At 34.0% G+C, this 22,406-nt stretch overlaps 2 protein-coding genes across 2 annotated transcripts; one reads left to right on the top strand and one right to left on the bottom strand.

Moving 5' to 3' along the window:
• Positions 1 to 956: 956 nt before the first annotated feature.
• LOC117315122 lies at positions 957 to 16,294 on the bottom strand. Its single transcript, XM_033869266.1, has 11 exons — positions 16,268 to 16,294; positions 15,581 to 16,015; positions 10,656 to 10,812; positions 10,317 to 10,390; positions 8,952 to 9,108; positions 5,036 to 5,205; positions 4,119 to 4,230; positions 3,518 to 3,701; positions 2,908 to 2,977; positions 2,077 to 2,260; positions 957 to 994 (listed from the first exon to the last, which is right to left on the bottom strand). Exons 1-11 carry the CDS (start codon positions 16,292 to 16,294, stop codon positions 957 to 959), a joined length of 1,608 nt encoding a protein of 535 aa, XP_033725157.1.
• A 2,471-nt stretch (positions 16,295 to 18,765) lies between these two features.
• On the top strand, positions 18,766 to 22,379 carry LOC117315121. The gene is made up of 3 exons (XM_033869265.1): positions 18,766 to 19,328; positions 20,568 to 20,690; positions 22,177 to 22,379. The coding sequence occupies exons 1-3, from the start codon at positions 19,109 to 19,111 to the stop codon at positions 22,377 to 22,379; spliced, it is 546 nt and encodes a 181-aa protein (XP_033725156.1). The 5' UTR covers positions 18,766 to 19,108.
• Positions 22,380 to 22,406: the final 27 nt, after the last annotated feature.

Raw genomic sequence — 22,406 nt, 5'->3', positions numbered from 1 at the left:
AAAGTTATTACCGGGGAAAGACACCGCCTCTGACGTAGGGGAGGTCTGTAAAACAGAGAGCGGAGAAGTATAAAGTTATTACAGGGGGAGAACACCGCTTCTGACGTAGGGGAGGTCTGTAAAACAGAGAGCGGAGAAGTATAAAGTTATTACAGGGGGAGAACACCGCTTCTGACGTAGGGGAGGTCTGTAAAACAGAGAGCGGAGAAGTATAAAGTTATTACAGGGGGAGAACACCGCCTCTGACGTAGGGGAGGTCTGTAATATAGAGGCAGGTATAAAGTTATTACCGGGGAAAGACACCGCTTCTGACGTAGGGGAGGTCTGTAAAATAGAGGGAGGTATAAAGTTATTACAGGGGAAAGACACCGCTTCTGACGTAGGGGAGGTCTGTAATATAGAGGGAGGTATAAAGTTATAACAGGGGAAAGACACCGCTTCTGACGTAGGGGAGGTCTGTAATATAGAGGGAGGTATAAAGTTATAACAGGGGAAAGACACCGCCTCTGACGTAGGGGAGGTCTGTAAAACAGATGGAGGTATAAAGTTATTACCGGTAAAGACACAGCCTCTGACGTAGGGGAGGTCTGTAAAATAGAGAGCGGAGAAGTATAAAGTTATAATAGGGGAAAGACACCGCCTCTGAAGTAGGGGAGGTCTGTAAAATGGAGGGAGGTATAAAGTTATTACCGGGGAAAGACACCGCCTCTGACGTAGGGGAGGTCTGTAAAACAGAGAGCGGAGAAGTATAAAGTTATAATAGGGGAAAGACACCGCCTCTGAAGTAGGGGAGGTCTGTAAAATGGAGGGAGGTATAAAGTTATTACAGGGGAAAGACACCGCCTCTGACGTAGGGGAGGTCAGTTAAACAGGGGGAGGTATAAAGTTATTACAGAGGAAGACACAGCCTCCGAGGTGGGGGAGGTCTGAAAAACAGGGGGAGAAGTATAAAGTTATTACCGGGGGATGACACAGCCTCCGACGTAAGGGAGGTCTGTAAAACAGAGGGAGAAATACAAAGTTATTACCGGGGGAAGACACAGCCTCCGACGTTAGGGAGGTCTGTAAAACAGAGCTACGTTATCATAGAGAAAGACACAGTGTTTAAAGAGGGGAAGGTTTGTAGAACAAAGATATGGAACACTTTTTTGACTATTATTTGTTGGTATTTTATTTGTTCTAATTTGGTTAGAATAAGCATTTTTGGAAGGTAGTTTGATGGTATGTTGGTCCGACTGACCCCCATGTGCTGATAGGTTGGGTCACAAAGGGTCAAATTGACAGAAATTTTTTAAATTCTTGTGACGGTTAAGAACCATGGGCCTCTTGTTTCTTTAGTGTTTTTATACACTTGCAAACATTTAAACACTACACATGTCGGAATATCTCGTGGACTATAATTGTTGATTTAGTTTTCAGTCTTTGTAATATACATATTTGTAAAAAGTAAAAAAAAGGACACTGTTTGATACTGACATTTTCTCGACTAATTTCGATTTTTAAAACACCTTTCGTGATCAACACAATTTGGACATGTAACATCAGCTGTATGTTGCAGTTTAAGTTATTTTTGACTCTAATTTTACATTTGCTTAAACAGTTTGTTTGTACAATCTTTGAGTCGTGCACTTTCCAGGCCAAGAACACTTCATCTTTTTGTTTTCACGTGATTCGTTACCAAAAGTGCATTTAGAATTATACAACGCTTATTCTTACCTTGAGAACATTGCTTAATATGTTAAGTGTTCAATTAGAAAGTAGTATATGATTTCAGGAAAATATAGTAGTTAATGATCTTTCCTTAAAGGAAAAATTATTAAATCGATTGAAAAACAGAATAGAATACTGTGTATTGTCATACACATCCATCAATTTTAGGCTATAACCGCCCTGTAAAGGTTTGAACTTCTGTTTTATCTTTTAAAAAGCATCTGCATAAATAATCAATTACATATAAAAAAAATATATTGCACTTCCTCCATATTGGGTTTAATAGTTTTAGGACGCCGTTATTTGTCTCCTTTGTTGACGTAGATAACGTATATTATATACTGTGGGGTCATTATATACACTTACTTGATAAACAGACGTTTGTATAGTCTGTGATGTCATCAGTTATGGACACACCCGTGGTCACTACGAAGACGGACACCTCAAAGTTGAACACAGCTGTGGCTGACCATTGATAGGCCGAACACGAGGAATTAGCATTGTCACATTCGTTTGTAGTCATGGATACTGTACAAAGAGAACTGGCTAACTGAAAAAATACAGAAAAGTCCAGATACTTGGATTCTACATGGCTTGTTATTTTAAACTGTAAAACAGTTCTGAGGAACTCTACAGCAGTGATTTAACTGGATTTGTTTTTCTATTTTTTTTTAGTAAACAATTATTGAATATCAACTAGTTATAAAAATCTCCTTTTTACAAATAAAATTAACAATATCACAATATAAATGTCCATACTATAGATAAATATGATATCAGGTATATATTACACTTGGACTCTTCATCTTCAGTTTAGAAATAACAAATTACACCTCAGCGTCAACGAAAGAGGTCAATGTATGTATACATATATATATATATATACAAGTAATTCGTATCCTCCATACATTTATGTGAGGATCCAGTGTTATCTGGATTATACTGTTCATATTACTTCTTTGACCCTTATATTTTGGCGGCCATCTTGGAAAAAATAGCTTGGCCCCATATCTGAATTTATTCAAGTCATGATGCCCTACCTATATGCAAAGTTTCATGTTTTTACTACAAAACCCACAATTCTACTGATATATGCACCATTCTGCCGGACTAATATATATATGTATAGGCAACTGTGCTAAACTTATTTGTAATGACATTTATATCACTATAAATCACTATTGGTGTTGGCTCTACCTGTAATGTATACGAGGATGACTGTAGTGATGTAGGTGCCCCAGGTTCGCTGAGAGTCACAGAGTAGGATCTATCGGAAACATGAATAATTTCATATATGCATCATTACACTTTAATACCATATAACTTATTTTCCTGGTCATTTTTATTATTCCTCTTCATGAAATATTTAAAAAAAAAACAGCAGGAAACATTATCTTGATTTAGCATACAACATATGTTTAATCATTAGTATATGTCTTTGTACTATTAATGATCTAGCCACGTGCAACACTAGAAATTGAATTGGGGACACCAACTAAAAAGTATAATTATTCTCTTCATTTCCTCAAAATAACGAAGGTCTCATCAACAAAATATCTAAGTACAAACAACATGTAGACGCGGATCACATTAATAATAATGAATTTACGAAGAACGTGTGAGATAGTCGAATGAATCATTAATGAATCAATAATAAGAATATATGGGATAAAATCACAAACCTAAAAGTCTTTGACCTATGAAACAACTTTTCCTTAATTCATACATAACTGTATTTGAAATATAACGCATCCACTGATTCAAAAACGTAAAGTTAATAAATATATAGGAGTTGCTGTATACGTACAATGATTCAATGTTTGATGATGTAGTGATTTCAAATGTATCTTCGAGTGTGTCAGCCATCAACATGATGTGACTCCTTGTAATGGATGACGTCACTGTACTTGACATGGTGACGTCATAAGTGTTTGTTTCAGATGCATGATTGGTTAACTTGTATGTGATGTCATCAGTTGACCCAATCTGACCTGTAATAATCGTTTTCAAATGGTATGTACCAAAGTAATTGCTATGTGTACCGTCCTATATTTAAGACATTAATATTTTCTTTCAAATATACAGATTTAAATAGAAACAGCTTTACTCTCTAGTTTAAAAACATAAATAAAATTTATATTTCGTGATAAAAGTAATCTCGTGAAAAACCATTAAAGCTTGATAACTTTATATAAAATATATTTCTTTATCAAAATGTGACGTGATTACATTATATATTCAAGGGCTTCTATTTGATGCTATATACTAGGATGACAGTGCCGTTATAAAGTTAAGTTGTTTAATCGTTACAAAATTCACGTCATAATTTCATACAAATAACCAGGCATAGGACGTCACGACGCGGGTTTAAACATAATTGATCGTTTCTTTTATTTCAAGTTCCATACCAATAATAGGATAAACGATGAGATCCGCACTGACCGGGGTCACCAGTCTCCATGACGACCGAATGAACGGTGACCCACCAGGAACCTTCCCTGACAGTTGTATGTAGAAATTCTGAAATAAAATTTCAGTGTTACCGTAAAAAAATATTCTTACATGATGTTATTAAAGACTTACAATACATAGCTTTATCAATACAACTTGACACTATGGTAACTTAGAGCCCAAATTACATAAAATCGCGACATATTACTATTTCTAGGATGCGACCTGATTAGATTGTCGAAATCTAGACAACGAATAGTTTGCAATTTTTAGCTTCAAAAGAATGTCATTACTATTCAAATGAATTAAGGTGTGATTTAAAAGTCAACGCAATCATGTTTTTTCTTTTAACTTGAAAACTGAGAGAAAAGAAACAAAAATAACTGAATACATTAATCGAACCGATCGCGCAACACATAGACCGGGCTTTCTTTGGAATTTGTCGAAATATCTGCAGGAAAGATACAAAATGTATATTTCTTGATATACCACTGTACCACAGTAAAATTGCCGTCTCGATCGGTTAAGAAATAGAATCTATTGTTATTGGGTGTTAACAACCACCGGATATACGTGTATTTCTTAGCTCCCTGGGGAGCATACTGTAGCAGCTGCCATTTCGGCGTAAATAGCTTAGGCATGATACGTCCTGATCCGCCATACCATTCACTCATTCACAACAGGGTTTACTTGAGCACAACGGAGTAAAGTATCTTTTTCAAGGATAAAAAAACAACGCCCGTGTCAGGACTTGATCAAATGACCCTTAGGTCAAGTAGCCGTGTCCTTCCAGTACGACATCATACCTCTTATACCAATTGAACCTTTAAAAAACTTAACCCACTTACTGTATACCGGGAAGGTTCATACATACCGATGTCGGCATGGTAACTTCAGTATGGCCAGTGCTCCTTGTCGGTGTATATGACGTGGTTAGAGTGGAAGTGGTCAATGTTTCGCCTTCCTCGTCTTGTAGAACTAAAGACAATGGCTCGAACGCTGCGTTGATATTTGAAGCCATGACCGCAAATGTGTAGATGTGCCCTATATAATTATAATGTATATGTGTAGATCTGCCCTATATAATTATAATGTATATGTGTAGATCTACCCTATATAATTATCATGTATGTGTGTAGATCTACCCTATATAATTATAATGTATATGTGTAGATCTGCCCTATATAAATATAATGTATATGTGTAGATCTGCCCTATATAATTATAATGTATATGTGTAGATCTACCCTATATAATTATCATGTATGTGTGTAGATCTACCCTATATAATTATAATGTATATGTGTAGATATGTCCTATATAATGTATATGTGTAGATCTGCCCTCTATAATTATAATGTATATGTGTAGATCTACCCTATATAATTATAATGTATATGTGTAGATATGTCCTATATAATTATAATGTATGTGTGTAGATCTACCCTATATAATTATAATGTATATGTGTAGGTCTACCCTATATAATTATAATGTATATGTGTAGATATGTCCTATATAATTATAATGTATGTGTGTAGATCTACCCTATATAATTATAATGTATGTGTGTAGATCTACCCTATATAATTATAATGTATGTGTGTAGATATGTACTATATAAATATCATTATATGTGTAGATATGTCCTATATAAATATAATGTATATGTGTAGATATGTCCTATATAAATATGATGTATATGTGTAGATCTACCCTCTATAATTATAATGTATATGTGTAGATCTGCCCTCTATAATTATAATGTATATGTGTAGATCTACCCTATATAATTATAATGTATATGTGTAGATATGTCCTATATAATTATAATGTATGTGTGTAGATCTACCCTATATAATTATAATGTATATGTGTAGATCTGCCCTATATAATTATAATGTATATGTGTAGATCTGCCCTCTATAATTATAATGTATATGTGTAGATCTGCCCTATATAATTATAATGTAAATGTGTAGATCTGCCCTATATAATTATAATGTATATGTGTAGATCTGCCCTATATAATTATAATGTATATGTGTAGATCTACCCTATATAATTATAATGTATATGTGTAGATATGTCCTATATAATTATAATGTATATGTGTAGATCTGCCCTATATAATTATAATGTATATGTGTAGATCTACCCTGTATAAATATAATGTATATGTGTAGATCTGTCCTATATAATTATAATGTATATGTGTAGATCTACCGTATATAAATATAATGTATATGTGTAGATCTGTCCTATATAATTATAATGTATATGTGTAGATCTGCCCTATATAATTATAATGTATATGTGTAGATCTACCCTATATAATTATAATGTATATGTGTAGATCTACCCTATATAATATAATGTATATGTGTAGATATGTCCTATATAATTATAATGTATATGTGTAGATCTACCCTATATAATGTATATGTGTAGATCTGTCCTATATAAATATAATGTATATGTGTAGATCTGCCCTATATAATATAATGTATATGTGTAGATCTGCCCTATATAATTATAATGTATATGTGTAGATCTGTCCTATATAATATAATGTATATGTGTAGATCTGCCCTATATAATTATAATGTATGTGTGTAGATCTACACTATATAATTATAATGTATATGTGTAGATCTGCCCTATATAATTATAATGTATGTGTGTAGATATGTTCTATATAATGTATATGTGTAGGTCCGCCCTATATAATTATAATGTATATGTGTAGATATGTCCTATATAAATATAATATATATGTGTAGATCTGCCCTATATAATTATAATGTATGTGTGTAGATCTGTCCTATATAATTATAATGTATATGTGTAGATATGTCCTATATAAATATAATGTATGTGTGTAGATCTACCCTATATAATTATAATGTATATGTGTAGATATGTCCTATATAATGCATATGTGTAGATATGTCCTTTATAAATATAATGTATATGTGTAGATCTGCCCTATATAATTATAATGTATGTATGTAGATCTACACTATATAAATATCATTATATGTGTAGATCTGCCCTATATAAATATAATGTATATGTGTAGATCTGCCCTATATAAATATAATGTATATGTGTTGATATGTCCTATATAATGTATATGTGTAGATCTACCCTATAGTATATAATGTATGTGTGTAGATCTACCCTATATAATTATAATGTATATGTGTAGATCTACCCTATAGTATATAATGTATGTGTGTAGATCTACCCTATATAATTATAATGTATATGTGTAGATCTACCGTATATAAATATAATGCATATGTGTAGATCTGCCCTATATAAATATAATGTATGTGTGTAGATCTACCCTATATAATTATAATGTATATGTGTAGATCTGCCCTATATAATTATCATGTATGTGTGTAGATCTACCCTATATAATTATAATGTATATGTGTAGATATGTCCTATATAAATATCATTATATGTGTAGATATGTTCTATATAAATATCATTATATGTGTAGATATGTTCTATATAAATATAATGTGTATGTGTAGATCTACCCTATATAAATATAATGTATGTGTGTAGATCTGTCCTATATAATTATAATTATATGTGTAGATCTGCCCTATATAAATATAATGTGTATGTGTAGATCTACCCTATATAAATGTAATGTGTGTAGATATGTCCTATATAAATATAATGTATATGTGTAGGTCCGCCCTATATCATTATAATTATATGTGTAGATATGTCCTATATAATTATAATGTATGTGTGTAGATCTACCGTATATAATTATAATGTATATGTGTAGATCTGCCCTATATAAATATAATCTATATGTGTAGATCTGCCCTATATAAATATCATTATATGAGTAGATCTACCGTATATGATTATAATGTATATGTGTTGATATGTCCTATATAATTATAATGTATATGTGTAGATATGTCCTATATAATGTATATGTGTAGATATGTCCTATATAATGTATATGTGTAGATCTGCCCTATAGTATATAATGTATGTGTGTAGATCTGCCCTTTATAGTATGATTATACAATTTCATTCATTGTACGAATAAAATAGTTAAACTATAAAAATACATACGGATTATCTTAAAGGATTAATACCAATGGATTTAACACCAATTTCATTACTATAAGCTACATCAATAACACACATATATATTCGGTGTTCCTTTGTGTTGTCTCAATACCAAACTATAGCCTTCAAATATCCGTTGAGGTGTGTGGAACTATCTTAATAATATCACGGAGAAACGTTAATTAAAACATCCAATTACAACAATAAAAGGTTGATATATGTCGATGCCAGCTTCCGTTACAATTATAAGCTTTGTATAGATTGATTGTTTGAAATCCGTCGCTGGATTAACCTCTTGAATATTGAATGTGTACGATATACATGTGTTCACTGATTGAAATAATAAGACTTAAATTACATAAACGGGACACATTTTATTGTCGAAAAAGTAGGTACGTAAATATATATTTGTTTAGTCGGATAACACAATAACATAAAGGTATGGCATTGATCAACCTGTCTGATCACTTGGCAAATGTTTCCTTCTCAGATTCTCTCATATATTGACCTCCTATCAGAGTCACCAAGAATGTTAAATACAAGTGACCAAAGTATGGCAGTTAAATGATTTTCTTTCTAAAATATCGTTTTAAGAAAAAAAGTGAATCTAAGCGGGGAAAAATAAAAACTCTTCAACAACTGGTAAATTAAAGAACTTAAAGTTGCTGTTATGACATTACCAGTGATGGGGTTACGGTCAAAGATTGTCTTGAAGCCGGAACCGTCAGTCTGTATCAACCGGAAGTCAATATGAATACCGGAAGTGGCTGTAATGTTAACGTCCCACACTTTACTGGTGTCAATCCGTGTTAGAGTCCATGTCCCTATAGCCGGGTTCTGGATTAATGGAGTATGATCAGTGTATTATATTTCAATTTTAATTATTGCATTTTAGTATCAAACATAAAACCGGATAATGTTACAGCATCACAATGAATGACCTTTTCTTCAACATGTGTTTTTTTAATTTTTTTTTAAAAAGGTTTTGTAGTACGTTCTTTTGCATGTATTCAAACAACAATCTGAGTACCATCAACGCTTTCTATTACACTTGTGCCTGTTGAATTGTTACACTAGAGGAAATGAACATCATGTGATAATCACGTGATCATTAATGGTGTATAGCATACAGTCATGACAGTTTAAGGGATTAAACGGTGGTTAAATTAAGAAATAATTAACGATGATTCGTGTATTATTGCAGGATATACAACGAGGACGAGGATATTTTGCAGTTAAATTAATAACGAAGGCCGCAGGCCTGAGTTATTAATTAAAATTGCAAAATATCCGAGTCCGAGTTGTATATCCTGCAACAATACACGAGTCAAAGTTGATTATTTCTATTCTACCATGTACCGTTTAGTTCTGAGATCGACCTCATTCTAATAGAAAAACAGCAACGAAACCCTGGGAAAACCCTGTAATTTATTTCTTGAGTATTGCATTATTTGTTGATGAAATATACAGGCAATACAGTACTACGATCAAGAGCATCTATCATATGGCATTGATTTTGAAAATAAAAAAAAGGATAAAAAAAAAAAAAAAAAAAAGTGGGGGCCTCCGTAGGATTCTAACTCGCGTCGTGATAAAAATATATTGAAAGACTAATCCATTAGCCCACTCGGCTAAAGTAACCTTTTATGAAACGGGTGAATATTAGATATTTAAAATTGTAACAGCCGTGACTCACGAGCGTGTATTATTGGCACGAGCGTGGGTTATTGGAAAATAATACATGATTTTTAACCAATCAAAACTGGCGTTACATAGCAAACATGGTAGAATTGCATTTAATGTGGTAAGAACGCAATGAGATAGACACATGCTATACTGCACTATATTTTGAACGGCAATACTTGGCTTGTAGTAAGCTGAAGAAGAGAGATATTTAAATATGTTTAATATTATATTTTATGTTGATGTCGCCTTCTTTCGAAACTGAGAACTTATATAGTTTCGGTATCTATCTAGCTGCAAAATATCACAACTAAGACGGTAAACAATACGAAAATACAATAATGGATTCGTGGTTCATTTACCTGGAGAGCCATGAACACAGTATTATTTTCCAGCCATCGTGATGATGTTCCACCCATAAATGTGTCCACAACACCTGAAATGTAAATCAAATGATAAAATCGGGACTTATCTGTTAAATGGCAAAATCATGATTCTATTATCATTTATCATTTAATGTAATTTCAGGATATCAAACTTGTCGAATGTTTATAGTTATAAAGCTTCCAAAGTTTGAATGGAATCAGTCTTCAATTACCCAAGCTACATTGCGGTCAGTGATCAGTCGAATGTACAAAGGACAATTAATACCACAAATGAGTGTTTAACTTCTTAGCTTGTTTTACAACAAAAATACGTACCACCTGGATCCGTTAGGGTGGCGTCTGTGACATCGGTAGGACCAGATATACTTATGTTGAGTGACGTCATATCCGCATCAACAGGAATGTCCATGGTGTTATCAGCTGCCGTTGTTTGTGTAAACTGACGTATGATGGACTCGGATGACATACCGATCTGTTATAATATGTATTTATATTTATTATTGTTTATTATTTTCTATTGTTTCGTCATATACCAATAAGAGCGAAGCATCGAAATGTATAGGTCAAAAGTACCAAAGTCCTAAGGTGTAAATATGACTAGGACATATTTTACAGGGGATACCGTCATTGGCCGTAAAGCTGTTGATAGAAATATGTAAGTTATCAGCACAAAATCAAAACTCTTGGGCGAGTCAAGACACGAGGTCAATGAATTATTTACCTTGTTATGGCTATTGAACAATACCAAACCAAAACATGGGATTCCGTGCTGCATGAAGGTCGTAAGAATCGTACCTGTTGTCAAGCGTCTGTCAGTAGTCCCGTCATATTTGGTCTCCGTCTTTGAACGGTCATGTTATTTTAAGAAGACGAACAACAACACAACTTTCTTAGCAGGCAGTCGTGTATCACAAAAAGGTATTCATAAATGTTGACAGTCAAATTTCATTATAATTAACTCTTAACTCGAGGCGATGCTCAAATGGAAGTAAAAAGTCACTTCAAGCAGTAAAGTTCGATATGAATTACATTCAGTTATCTCTAGTATTCGTGAAATATCGAAGTTTTTTCATGACTCACCTATTTCGAGATAACGATTTTCGACTGAATGTTAACTGCATGATAAAAGCGTGGTTCTTTGTTTTCAATGATTAAGAAATTCAGATAGGAATGACCCTGTAACACAATCATAAAACTTATGGTTTATATAATACACGACAGTAATATGTACCAAACTGATTTCCTCCATCACAACAGATACGTCAGTAGACCCTCTCCGGTACACTGTCCAGCCCGTATCATCAGCTATCGATTGAAATCTCGTTAAATCACGTTTGACACGGGAATGGATATCTACAAAATACATGTTTCCGGGTTATATAAAAAACACATTTTTCATCATTTAATTAAAATAACACATTATGAACTAGAACATATGTAAATTCAATATTTATTACAATGTTTAATCTTCACAATATACTAATATTTCATTTCAGTTATATTATTTATCTTAAGTCAATAAGTATTAAAAACTACTATGTAAAGTACCTTGTTTGAGAAGCCCTGTTGGTATATACTTTTCCTCAAATGGAGTGATGTCTGGTGATCCCTGTGGTGGCAGTAAAACATTGATGTTTTCGGAGAGTCCATGGGCATCAGTTGTTGGAGTATATTCCTCTATATTAGCTGTATATGATACTCGTCCAGTTGAGAAAAATATCAAACATTGTAATGTTATCCATGCGACTTTAAACATGGCTTATTAAGGTTCATGCAGTCCTCATCCTTCATTTCCAATGTTTGTCATCACTCACAAAGCTACGAAGTGATATATATATCTCACATATAACTTTGTTGTGATTTCAAGTTCGACGTCCATAACACAGATTCCATAGCGTTGTTTATACAAACGTATCAATGTTGATATCGGCGAAAAATCCAAACAGATACTTTAACTTAAAAAAACACTTGCCTAACACATTATACGAAGGTATATTTGCCGATCATAAAATAAAAAAAGTTGTATGGTTAATACATTATAAGTGAATCTGTTGTCAGTAAGTTATAATGAGGTTCCACACATTACAGTCTAGGTTAAATTAAAGCTTGTATCGCATGCCTGTTAATATGTGAATCGTATCAACTATTATGTTACACATCTTAAATATCTCCTCAGCAAATCAAATGGTTTGTGTGAGGTGTCTTCAAGCTTTATTACATCAAAAGAGCATGGTAATAATACAAATACATACTTCCACGTCAGATATGTTAATCTGTTGGTTTTTAATATTTTATAGAAAACATGGATATCATGAATAAATATCATATTTTTTATTTTGTTATTGTAGAATACTATCTTATGTATATTATCACTAGACCTGTGAACACTAATCTAACTATACTTTTCGATTTGCACACCGAATCTTTAACGCTGACCTGTAATTCGATACTAACCCTTTGTTAGACTACCGGTAACATTTAGCCTTACCACTAGATACTTTGTGCTAAACAAGTAGAATTGTACGGTTATCTGATCAACGGTCGTTATGAGATCATTGTCAGAGCAGGCAGAGAGCATAGATAGGTATTGGTGAGTTGTATCAAATTTGATGTTAATCTTTAATTATGTTAAAATGCTATCACGGTATGTATTTTTTCTATGTGGTCTAGATAGTCGGAACTTGTTCGACGTGTGTAGCGATCACATGTTTCAGGCCTGGGAAAACACCTACTAAGAATAATAGTAAAACTATACACCTATCCAGGGAGATAAATCCAAATTACAAAGGTAACATAACAATCATACCTTTAAGGTAAGGAAAAAATACACGAATAAATAAAAATAAATAAAAAAACCCCAATAAAAACAGAGGGAGAAAGAAATGTTAAAAAACACGAAACGCACACAGTATTGTTCCCGTTGTGATCATTTAAGACATTGTTGGTGTAAATATGTTCGAGCCGTGAAAAAAACCCCACATATTTCATTGAATCATCATAATTTTGTTGTTGTTGGATAAAATACTTCGTTAAACACTTCATTTAGGAGTCAAAATAAAACCATTAGATACAATTTGTTGCAGTAAACCCTCGAAGAATTGTTATGTTAAGTATAATTGATTAATATCAGAAAGAACAAAACCTGCCTACCAGGAAATACTAAATCGTGTACTCAATAACTTTCTGATAATAAAGCGATTACTTTTGTGCAACCTCTTTTTACCCGACAAGATTAACCATACCTTAATGTTCAGTACAGGCGCCACTTTTAATCAAATTAAACAACCTAAACGGTTTTGACATAGAGTCAAAGAATGCTAGTTCGATCGGTTAAATTGTTGTGTAGTGTTATTTTCACCTGCCAAAGCTTCGGGTTCCTTTGAATTTCACTTTTAATGTCAAGACTACTAAAACGCGTTAACTGAGAATAAATATCATCATTTAGTTTTGAAGGTGACTCGTTTTAATGATACATTATTATAGATACGTTAAATATTCGTATAACAGTAAACTTTTGTTGTGATTTGTCCAAAGTTGTTACTCTCTAACCCATGCAGGTTTGTTGACTACCGGAAGTACTATTATATATTCAACACTCCTTGATCTTTGGTACTACACAAGGCCGTGCCGCATGGAAAAGCAGAGAGATATATCAAATAAAACAATGATTTTGACAGAACTGTTTGCAAGATAATGTAATTGTGGAAAGCTTAATTTTCTGTTTAAATCTTGCGATAAAATTTAAAAAGAGGACATGCATGTTTACGTTAAAATAATTACCAAAACCGGAAAACGTCTGTATAGCCTGTTTCATTATATTTAACGGCAAACCGGCCGAATATTTATCTTAAACAAGAAAGATAACTCTGTGTTTCATATAAGCAAAGCAAATTAGTGACCACTAGAATGATTACTAGTGAATGTTTTGAAAACCTACCGACGTACATGAATCATTCATTGTGTTAGTCAGAATGTTATCAAATGTTTTAAAAAATATATAAATACAATTACACATACTATTCAAATTCTGTTTTTGTTTTAAGCACTATGATACTCCGAAAAAAATAAACCATTCAGTGAAACCAAAGTAAACGAGCAGAAAAGAAAAGCGAACAAATCACTAAACTACACATCAAACCGGAAAAGATCCTTAAGGACTGAGTTTTGTGATGTCACTGCTAAAATACACACAGTTGCCATCATTTTGAGCTCAAATATTGCTTGACGTTTGCTGCTCAGCACATATATACTCTATGCAAGACTACACACTTGTGTTTTGCTAACGAATCAGAGAGCATGAGTTTATTGTGCGGCCGAATATATTCACGAGTGCGCGTATGTGTGGTCTTGCTTTTATCACATACCTTTAGTATTTTGTAGAGCTCAAACTTTAAAATTTATTAACACTTATGGTTTTCAGTTCGCCTCGTCTTTCAGAAACCGGTTTGAACTTGTTTTAGCAACACCCGTCACCGGTACTGCACCCGCAAGTCATGAAGAGAAAGAAAAACAGAGCAGATTTTGTCATATACTTTCTCTGTGATATTTAACTGTTAAAACAAATAATCCACAAGATACACACACATTTCTAATACATTTTGTGGTAACAATTACTATTTTAAACGATTGGCAACAATAAATGGTTAAATAAGAAACGTTCACAAAAAGTATAAGTAAATTCTCCCAACTCGCGATATCGCTGCATTTCGTCACTGACACACAAAAACTCAAAATTTCCCATGTGTAACTTCAGTCATCAGAATCGGAGTCGAGCAGCTGTGCTATGTGTGTTTACTTACGGGGAGGTGATATGCTGTATAGATGTGGTATTTTTTGACTGGGATGATATTTGAAAGGAGATATTGAAAGTTCCTCCACGGATATTTGCACCAGAAAACATTCCTGTCGGAAGATTTTGCACCTCTTTCTTACGGGGACAAGTTGTGACGGCTGGTAGTTTTGACCGTGTGATGTTTCCGCCATTGGCCTACGTGATACTGTGGATGTTACACTGGAAGATATAGCAGACTTCTTCACGTTTTAAAGAGTTTCGCACATTTTACGTTGTTGGTTAAAGGAAGCTACGGCATAGTTATTTACACTATTTACGTTTTTGTGACCAGATAATTGCATAATAGTCGTAGGAACAACGCCGGAATGGAGGAGTTTTGTACACAGTTTTTTGGACATCGCCACTTAATTTCAGGATTTTGAAACTGTTTCGGACTAAATGATCTTACGTGAGTACTGTTTCCACCTCTTGTTTTTGTTGTTCTTTCACTAAATTCTAGGTATTCTGACCCATTTTCATCTCTTTTTAATTCTATGGCTCCCGATTTCAATTGTCTGTTCTCATCACATCCCCTGAACCCCAAAAGGTTAGTGTTATTGAACCATACTGTGTTCAGCAAAGCGTGTGGGTTGTCGTGACCAAGCTGACCGCATTCCCACAACATTTCCTCCTCGTTTTCACTGACAGGTTGCGCTTTATTGGGTCGGTTCCCAAGCACTTTCTGTTTTAACTCTTTCCGTCGAGATTGAAGTACCTGTCGACTTGTGCTGAATAAATCTGAGGTTAGAATGCTGACAAGATAACCATTTTCCCTCAGATAGCGGTCGATGTCCCTGTGAAAGCTGGTTAGGGTATCAGGTTCATAATTAGAACCATCATTCTTCTGAAGAGAAAGCAAAAAACCACCAATGTATGTATCTAGTTCAAATGGCAGAATCTGAAGTACGTCCCTGCTGTAATACCTAGGACGAGACTGAATCCACTCTTGAAATATTTTAATACATCCCTCAGTTTTCTTAACGGTATTTTCATTTCTTTTACTCATTATATGGAGGGGGAGCGCACGGTTCGATGGTTAATGAATGTGAATTGGGCCCCATTCCATTCCCGGATATTGCCACTTCATTACACATACCTCCAGCTTCATGAATACTGGATTCATCACTTATGTCTGAATCCATCAGCCGATCATGCAAGATGTCAAAATTGCCAGCAACTGTCATTGTAAACAAACCCTCTCAGGCTTCCGTAGCAGACGACAACTTTCTATATTTACTGCCAACTTTATTTCTCTTTCTCAAATGTTTATTTAGAAAGCCTAAGTAACGTACATAACTCCGGAATTTTAATTAAAAAATATTTTTATGCTTCACATTTTTTTTAAAATCTCAAACTTAAAAAACTATCCAAAAATATTCACCAATGCAATACCCGGATATGTTACGTGTCCAATGACAAGGGGATTTCCATAAAAAAAATAGTTCCGGCTAGAAGGTTAATACACCTTCCGTATTTTACATGTTCAATACAGACCGTTGTATTTCATGGTCTGGAAATTGCTTGTATTACTATAATAAGATAAAACAGGTATGTGATCAATAAGTTGTTTGACGTTTGCTGCTCAGCACATATATATGTTGTTCGACGTTTGCTGCTCAGCACATATATATGTTGTTTGACGTTTGCTGCTCAGTCCATATATATGTTGTTCGACGTTTGCTGCTCAGTCCATATATAAGTTGTTTGACGTTTGCTGCTCAGTCCATATATATGTTGTTCGACGTTTGCTGCTCAGTCCATATATAAGTTGTTTGACGTTTGCTGCTCAGCATATATATAAGTTGTTTGACGTTTGCTGCTCAGCACATATATAAGTTGTTTGACGTTTGCTGCTCAGCACATATATAAGTTGATTGACGTTTGCTGCTCAGCACATATATATGTTGTTTGACGTTTGCTGCTCAGTCCATATATAAGTTGTTTGACGTTTGCTGCTCAGTCCATATATAAGTTGTTTGACGTTTGCTGCTCAGCACATAGATAAGTTGTTTGACGTTTGCTACTCAGCATATAGATAAGTTGTTTGACGTTTGCTGCTCAGTCCATATATAAGTTGTTTGACGTTTGCTGCTCAGCACATATATAAGCTGTTTGACGTTTGCTGGTCAGCACATAGATAAGTTGTTTGACGTTTGCTGCTCAGCACATATATAAGTTGTTTGACGTTTGCTGCTCAGCACATAGAGAAGTTGTTTGACGTTTGCTGCTCAGCACATATATATGTTGTTGGACGTTTGCTGCTCAGTCCATATATATGCTGTTTGACGTTTGCTGCTCAGCACATATATATGCTGTTTGACGTTTGCTGCTCAGCACATATATATGTTGTTTGACGTTTGCTGCTCAGCACATATATATGTTGTTTGACGTTTGCTGCTCAGCACATATATCTGTTGTTTGACGTTTGCTGCTCAGCACATATATCTGTTGTTTGACGTTTGCTGCTCAGCACATATAAATGTTGTTTGACGTTTGCTGCTCAGTCCATACATCAATCGTATGACGATATAAATGATTGTCTGAAAACTCTAACATGATATGTTAATGTTACTGCCATCAATTTAATTGAGTTATCAAAACATATTTCAAAGTTATTTTATATCAATTAGATTAATGGATTGATTTGAAGATATTTAATGTTATTTCCATCAGTTGTATTGAGTTATGTGCAGGTGTTTTATTTCCCCATATTCTGAACATACCCTGTTTTCCTGTTATATACATAAATGATAGAAAACAACAGAATAAGTCCCGTAATATTCTCAAACACTTTACTTCAAAGTCAGTTTTATATATTGGCGTTGAGTGATTAGTCATTGTGCTCTATACATTAGTCAGTCTACCTACTGTTGTATCTGTTAACGCCACGTTTCACGGCTTATCAATAAGTCATTCATGGTCAATCAACTTCATATTAAAAGGCCTTTGACGGAAAGGGTTTCAAGTATGGCATTGCTTACTATAAATCGGCAAAAGTTCCGGCCTATCACAAGAAGACTTAACACGAACATACCGCAGCCTCCCTAAACACACACGCACTCACCACACACATGCATATCGCACGCACGGGAGGCTGTCCCTTAAATGACCTTAGCTGTTAATAGGACGTTAAACAAAATAAACCAAACCATCCTATCAAGTACATTGAGGAAGATTAAAACAAGATTGTATCACATAGAATGGTATTATTACGGAATAACATATGTGTGGACGATACTCAATTTTAACATATGTATTGGTTCTTTATTTCATGCATGTACTATTCAACACATGGTGATGTCGATATAGACAAATCCAACTTTACGATTAACATTAGATGTATATGCCTTAAAAAATCAAGATCAAGAAGACTGTTAACATGATATAGACAAACATGTAGAAAGAAAACAAACAAACATTAGTATATATAGCATGCCTTAATTTAAGAATTGTGTTACTTCTTAGAGTAACCTATAGAAGTATTGAATATATTTAAAGTATTATTGGTTACCGTATGAGTAATCCACAACCAAATATCACCGCTCTCTTTATTTTGATTTTGTGTATCTTTCCTTCCCCTCCTGGATGTAGCGTTAAAAGTATCGCTTAACAAGCATACGAACATGAAACAGCTGTACGACACATCTTACAGTGCGCCAATGAATAAGTGATGTGTCACAACGGAATCCAGGAAGTATAGAAGTGAAGATAAGACGTTCTACGAATAATAGTTAGCTCATTGCACAGTAAGAATGCCATGTATATGGACGAGAATGGAGTTCATTTAATCATTTAAGGATTATTGATACTGCTCGATTCAAAGAATATTAACAGTATCTTATAAGGAAGATTAAACATACAATTTCGTTAATCCACAAAAGCAAGGAGCTCGAAAACTATTGCGTTGCTATGAAATATAATTATTGAACCATTTAAAATGTATATGTTTTGTGTGGCTGTCGTGACAATGTCTGCTTTGACAGACGCGTTTAACCCAAATGCTGGATTTAACGATGACAGAGATATGTATACCCACGAACGAATTACTTTGGAAGCGTTAGACAGGGTTGCTGCACTTCTTCTCTTGTCCAGTGGTCACGTGACGACGTCGAGGACAACCGAGTACGATTTCGTCATCAAAGAATATTTTGGGACAGGTAAGCTGTCTTGATATTTAAATCAGCAATGATTAATACAATTAAATATTCATATAAATATGAATTAAGGAAATATAAGCTAATGGTTCTATCTTCATAAAGGCTACATATCTATCCCGGGACTACACAATAATAAAAAGTGAATTTTTGAGGAAAAATATGTTTTTTTTTTATTTGGAGTTTCATGTCAAATATAATTTTAAAGGTTTGGTTCAGGTTTTGATAGATATCAGTTAACCCTCTGAACTAAGGTATTGCTATTTGGTTTGAAAGCTTCTGTGGTAATCAATTGTCATTCCAAGCTGTCATAGTGATTTATTGGATAAACACTTTATAAATATAGTTTAAATACAAAAAGTGAAGAAAATATTTTATGATAATAACAAAACCAATATTTAAATCAATGCAAAACTTTTAATAAACTATCTATATTTATTGGGAATTTTCCGGGAAAAAAATCCTAGATTATCTCATTTATATGCAATGTTCAGCTGTATATGCCAATTGTAAGAATAATGTGACCGGGTTGGATGAACTGATTCACACAGGCAAATATGTTCTTGTCCTGTAGGGATTTCTAATAAACTATACTTCAACATACAATCAATGAACAGTCATCGGATGGTTTGTAATAGGAAAATTAATTTAAAATCCAATATATCCAATAGACTTTTAAGACGTTTAATGACCAATGAGGCGTAAGATTTGTGCGAGTTCATTAACATCAGAATGGGATAAAGTTTGAATAATAACACTAATAAGTAGAAGAGGGTGGCAATAATGGCAGCATGAACAACACAAAATTACAATAACATGACAATTGAATCTGTTTTGTTTAAAGTTCTACTGTTCTTAACATTAAGGTTTTTTTTCTAGTATATTAATTCTAAATCCTGAAACGTGTTGACCAGTCAAAGGGTATCGCATGTAATAAACCATTTACAATTAAACACATTTTGATCGTTGCACTGATTTCCAACCAATAAAAAGCTTTATCAACATCTGTTAACATATGCATAATTTTTGAACTTTTTGTAAAAACTGTCAGTCTGTACCATGAGATACGAGAAGCTATATTACTTTTTCGTTTAAAACTGTATACGTGAATGTACCAATTTCTATATGCATGTTTTATGCCATTTCATTTTATGTCAATTTATACACACCACTTTTGGCCCTAATAACCCAATAAGTGTTGATTTGTCGTAAAGAATGCTAATTAACTGTTTGAACATTTAGACATCAACAGTTATAAAAACTACAAAATGAAGGCCCGACAGTTTGCCGACGCTGTATCCAGTGTTTACCAGTCCTATCACATGGACCCTGATTATACTGTCAACTCTGAACGAATCAAGGAAGGTTGGTGATTAAAATGTATTCGTAAAAATCGAACCGCGCTATCCCAAGGTCATTGGATGTATAAAAAGACAAGATGAAGTAGTAGTTCATGTATGCATTAGATTTCTATCCCCCCCCCCCCCCCCCTACCCCTTCAACGGGCTGTATGCGTGTGTTTGGGGGAGTTGGATGGATATCAACGAAATTCCCAACATATGTAAAAAAATAATCTGGCGTCTACATAAATTCCCGTATTTTTAATCGAAATTATGCTCCTTTGTGCCACTTAATGAAACATGTCTTGTTCTGACTACTCCGAAAAAATAATTAACAAAAACAAAAATATAAAGGAAAGTTCAGTTATACATTAAGATGAGCATGACGGGTTTTTTTTTCTCGGGCATTTTGGTCATCATGGCAACTAGGTCATCATACACAAGTTTTTGTGTGACGACCAATGACTCATCAGTCCTTACCTCAATTTCACTAAATCTCGGCAAAGTCTTTTAACTTATTAAAGACATACTGTTCTTCCAGAACCGTAATTGTGGAAACTAAATGGAGGCTTCTGATTGACCAAAATTTAAATATTGTTCGATGAAGCTGGGATAGGGTTGAGGGTCTTCAATCAACGATTGTTTACAGTTCTTAGCACTATTTTCGATTGTGACAACAAAGTCTGACTTAAGGCAATTTAAAATTGATAACTATATAAACAAGAGATCCCAGAGGGATCTTGGCGCCCACCATTGAATGATCTTCATACGTTCTATGTCAGATTGATCTTCACCCTACTTTCCCCTTCATTTGACTAATCTGTGCAAATTGAGAAACACCCCTCCAGTACTTTTCAAACAAAGGAATCCTAGCTATATAAGAAATTTGAGATTTAGCGATAATGGCTGTTTATTTGCCAGATTGTTTTCAGGACAGACTGGTCCCAAAATGCAATCGGGGGACCAAGGAGAACATACATATGAAATTTGAGAAAGATTCCTTCAGTACTTTATGAGAAAAAGCGGTAACAAACTTCAATTGTCAAAATCCAAGATGGCTACCTGTCGGCCATGTTGTTTTCTGATCAGTCCCAAAATGCAATATGCATAACGAGACACAAAGGGGAACCTACATATGAAATTTGAGACAGATTCCTTCAGTACTTTCTCAGAAATAGCGGTTACAAGGATTGCTAACGGACGGACGGAAGGAAGAACGGACAGACGACGGACCACGGACGAAAGGCGATTTGAATTAATTTGGTTTGGTTTATTTTGTTTAACGTCCTATTAAATGTTTGCACCATAATGATATATTATAATTTGTTTCATTAAGTACAAACATTTCGTCATTTAATCCTCTGGAATTGACGAATGTAGCACATGATTAGTTAAGAAAGTTCAGCTGATATGCTGATAATTAAACATACATTAAAATGTTGCCATACGATAACAAATACAAAGTGAAATGATATCAATACAACATTTTAATATTTTCCCCGTTTTGTAAGCACACATCCTAGTCAAGGACACGCGGATGGAAATAGCGTCGCTCCTGTTAACAGGAACGTTGAGCGATACCGTCGTCGAGCTGCTGATAAAGAAAGTGGGCAAATGTCTGATGATCATCCAATCGTTCTACAGCAATACGAACTGGGTCGAGATGAACGGTGGAGCACCTTATCAAGATTTTGGTAAGTTTTCAGTGAAATGATGGCTGTGATACAAAAATATGTAAAAA

Source organism: Pecten maximus, chromosome 17, assembly GCF_902652985.1.
Source record: "Pecten maximus chromosome 17, xPecMax1.1, whole genome shotgun sequence".
Taxonomy (NCBI): domain Eukaryota; kingdom Metazoa; phylum Mollusca; class Bivalvia; order Pectinida; family Pectinidae; genus Pecten; species Pecten maximus.
Note: the sequence above shows the minus strand (reverse complement) of the source record. Positions and strands in the feature narration are given on the sequence as shown.

What these genes read in the sequence shown, in the direction of transcription:
- LOC117315122 (XM_033869266.1), bottom strand. Translation starts at nt 16,294, where the DNA reads ATGAATCCAGTATTCATGAAGCTGGAG. An exon ending in TGACCGTAACCCCATCACTG is followed by an intron (nt 5,206 to 8,951) that starts GTAATGTCATAA and finishes ATAATTATATAG; the next exon opens with GGCACATCTACACATTTGCG. An exon ending in TCATCAAACATTGAATCATT is followed by an intron (nt 2,978 to 3,517) that starts GTACGTATACAG and finishes TGTTTCCGATAG; the next exon opens with ATCCTACTCTGTGACTCTCA.
- LOC117315121 (XM_033869265.1), top strand. Translation starts at nt 19,109, where the DNA reads ATGTATATGTTTTGTGTGGCTGTCGTGACAATGTCTGCTTTGACAGAC. An exon ending in CAAAGAATATTTTGGGACAG is followed by an intron (nt 19,329 to 20,567) that starts GTAAGCTGTCTT and finishes TTGAACATTTAG; the next exon opens with ACATCAACAGTTATAAAAAC. An exon ending in CTCTGAACGAATCAAGGAAG is followed by an intron (nt 20,691 to 22,176) that starts GTTGGTGATTAA and finishes CCGTTTTGTAAG; the next exon opens with CACACATCCTAGTCAAGGAC.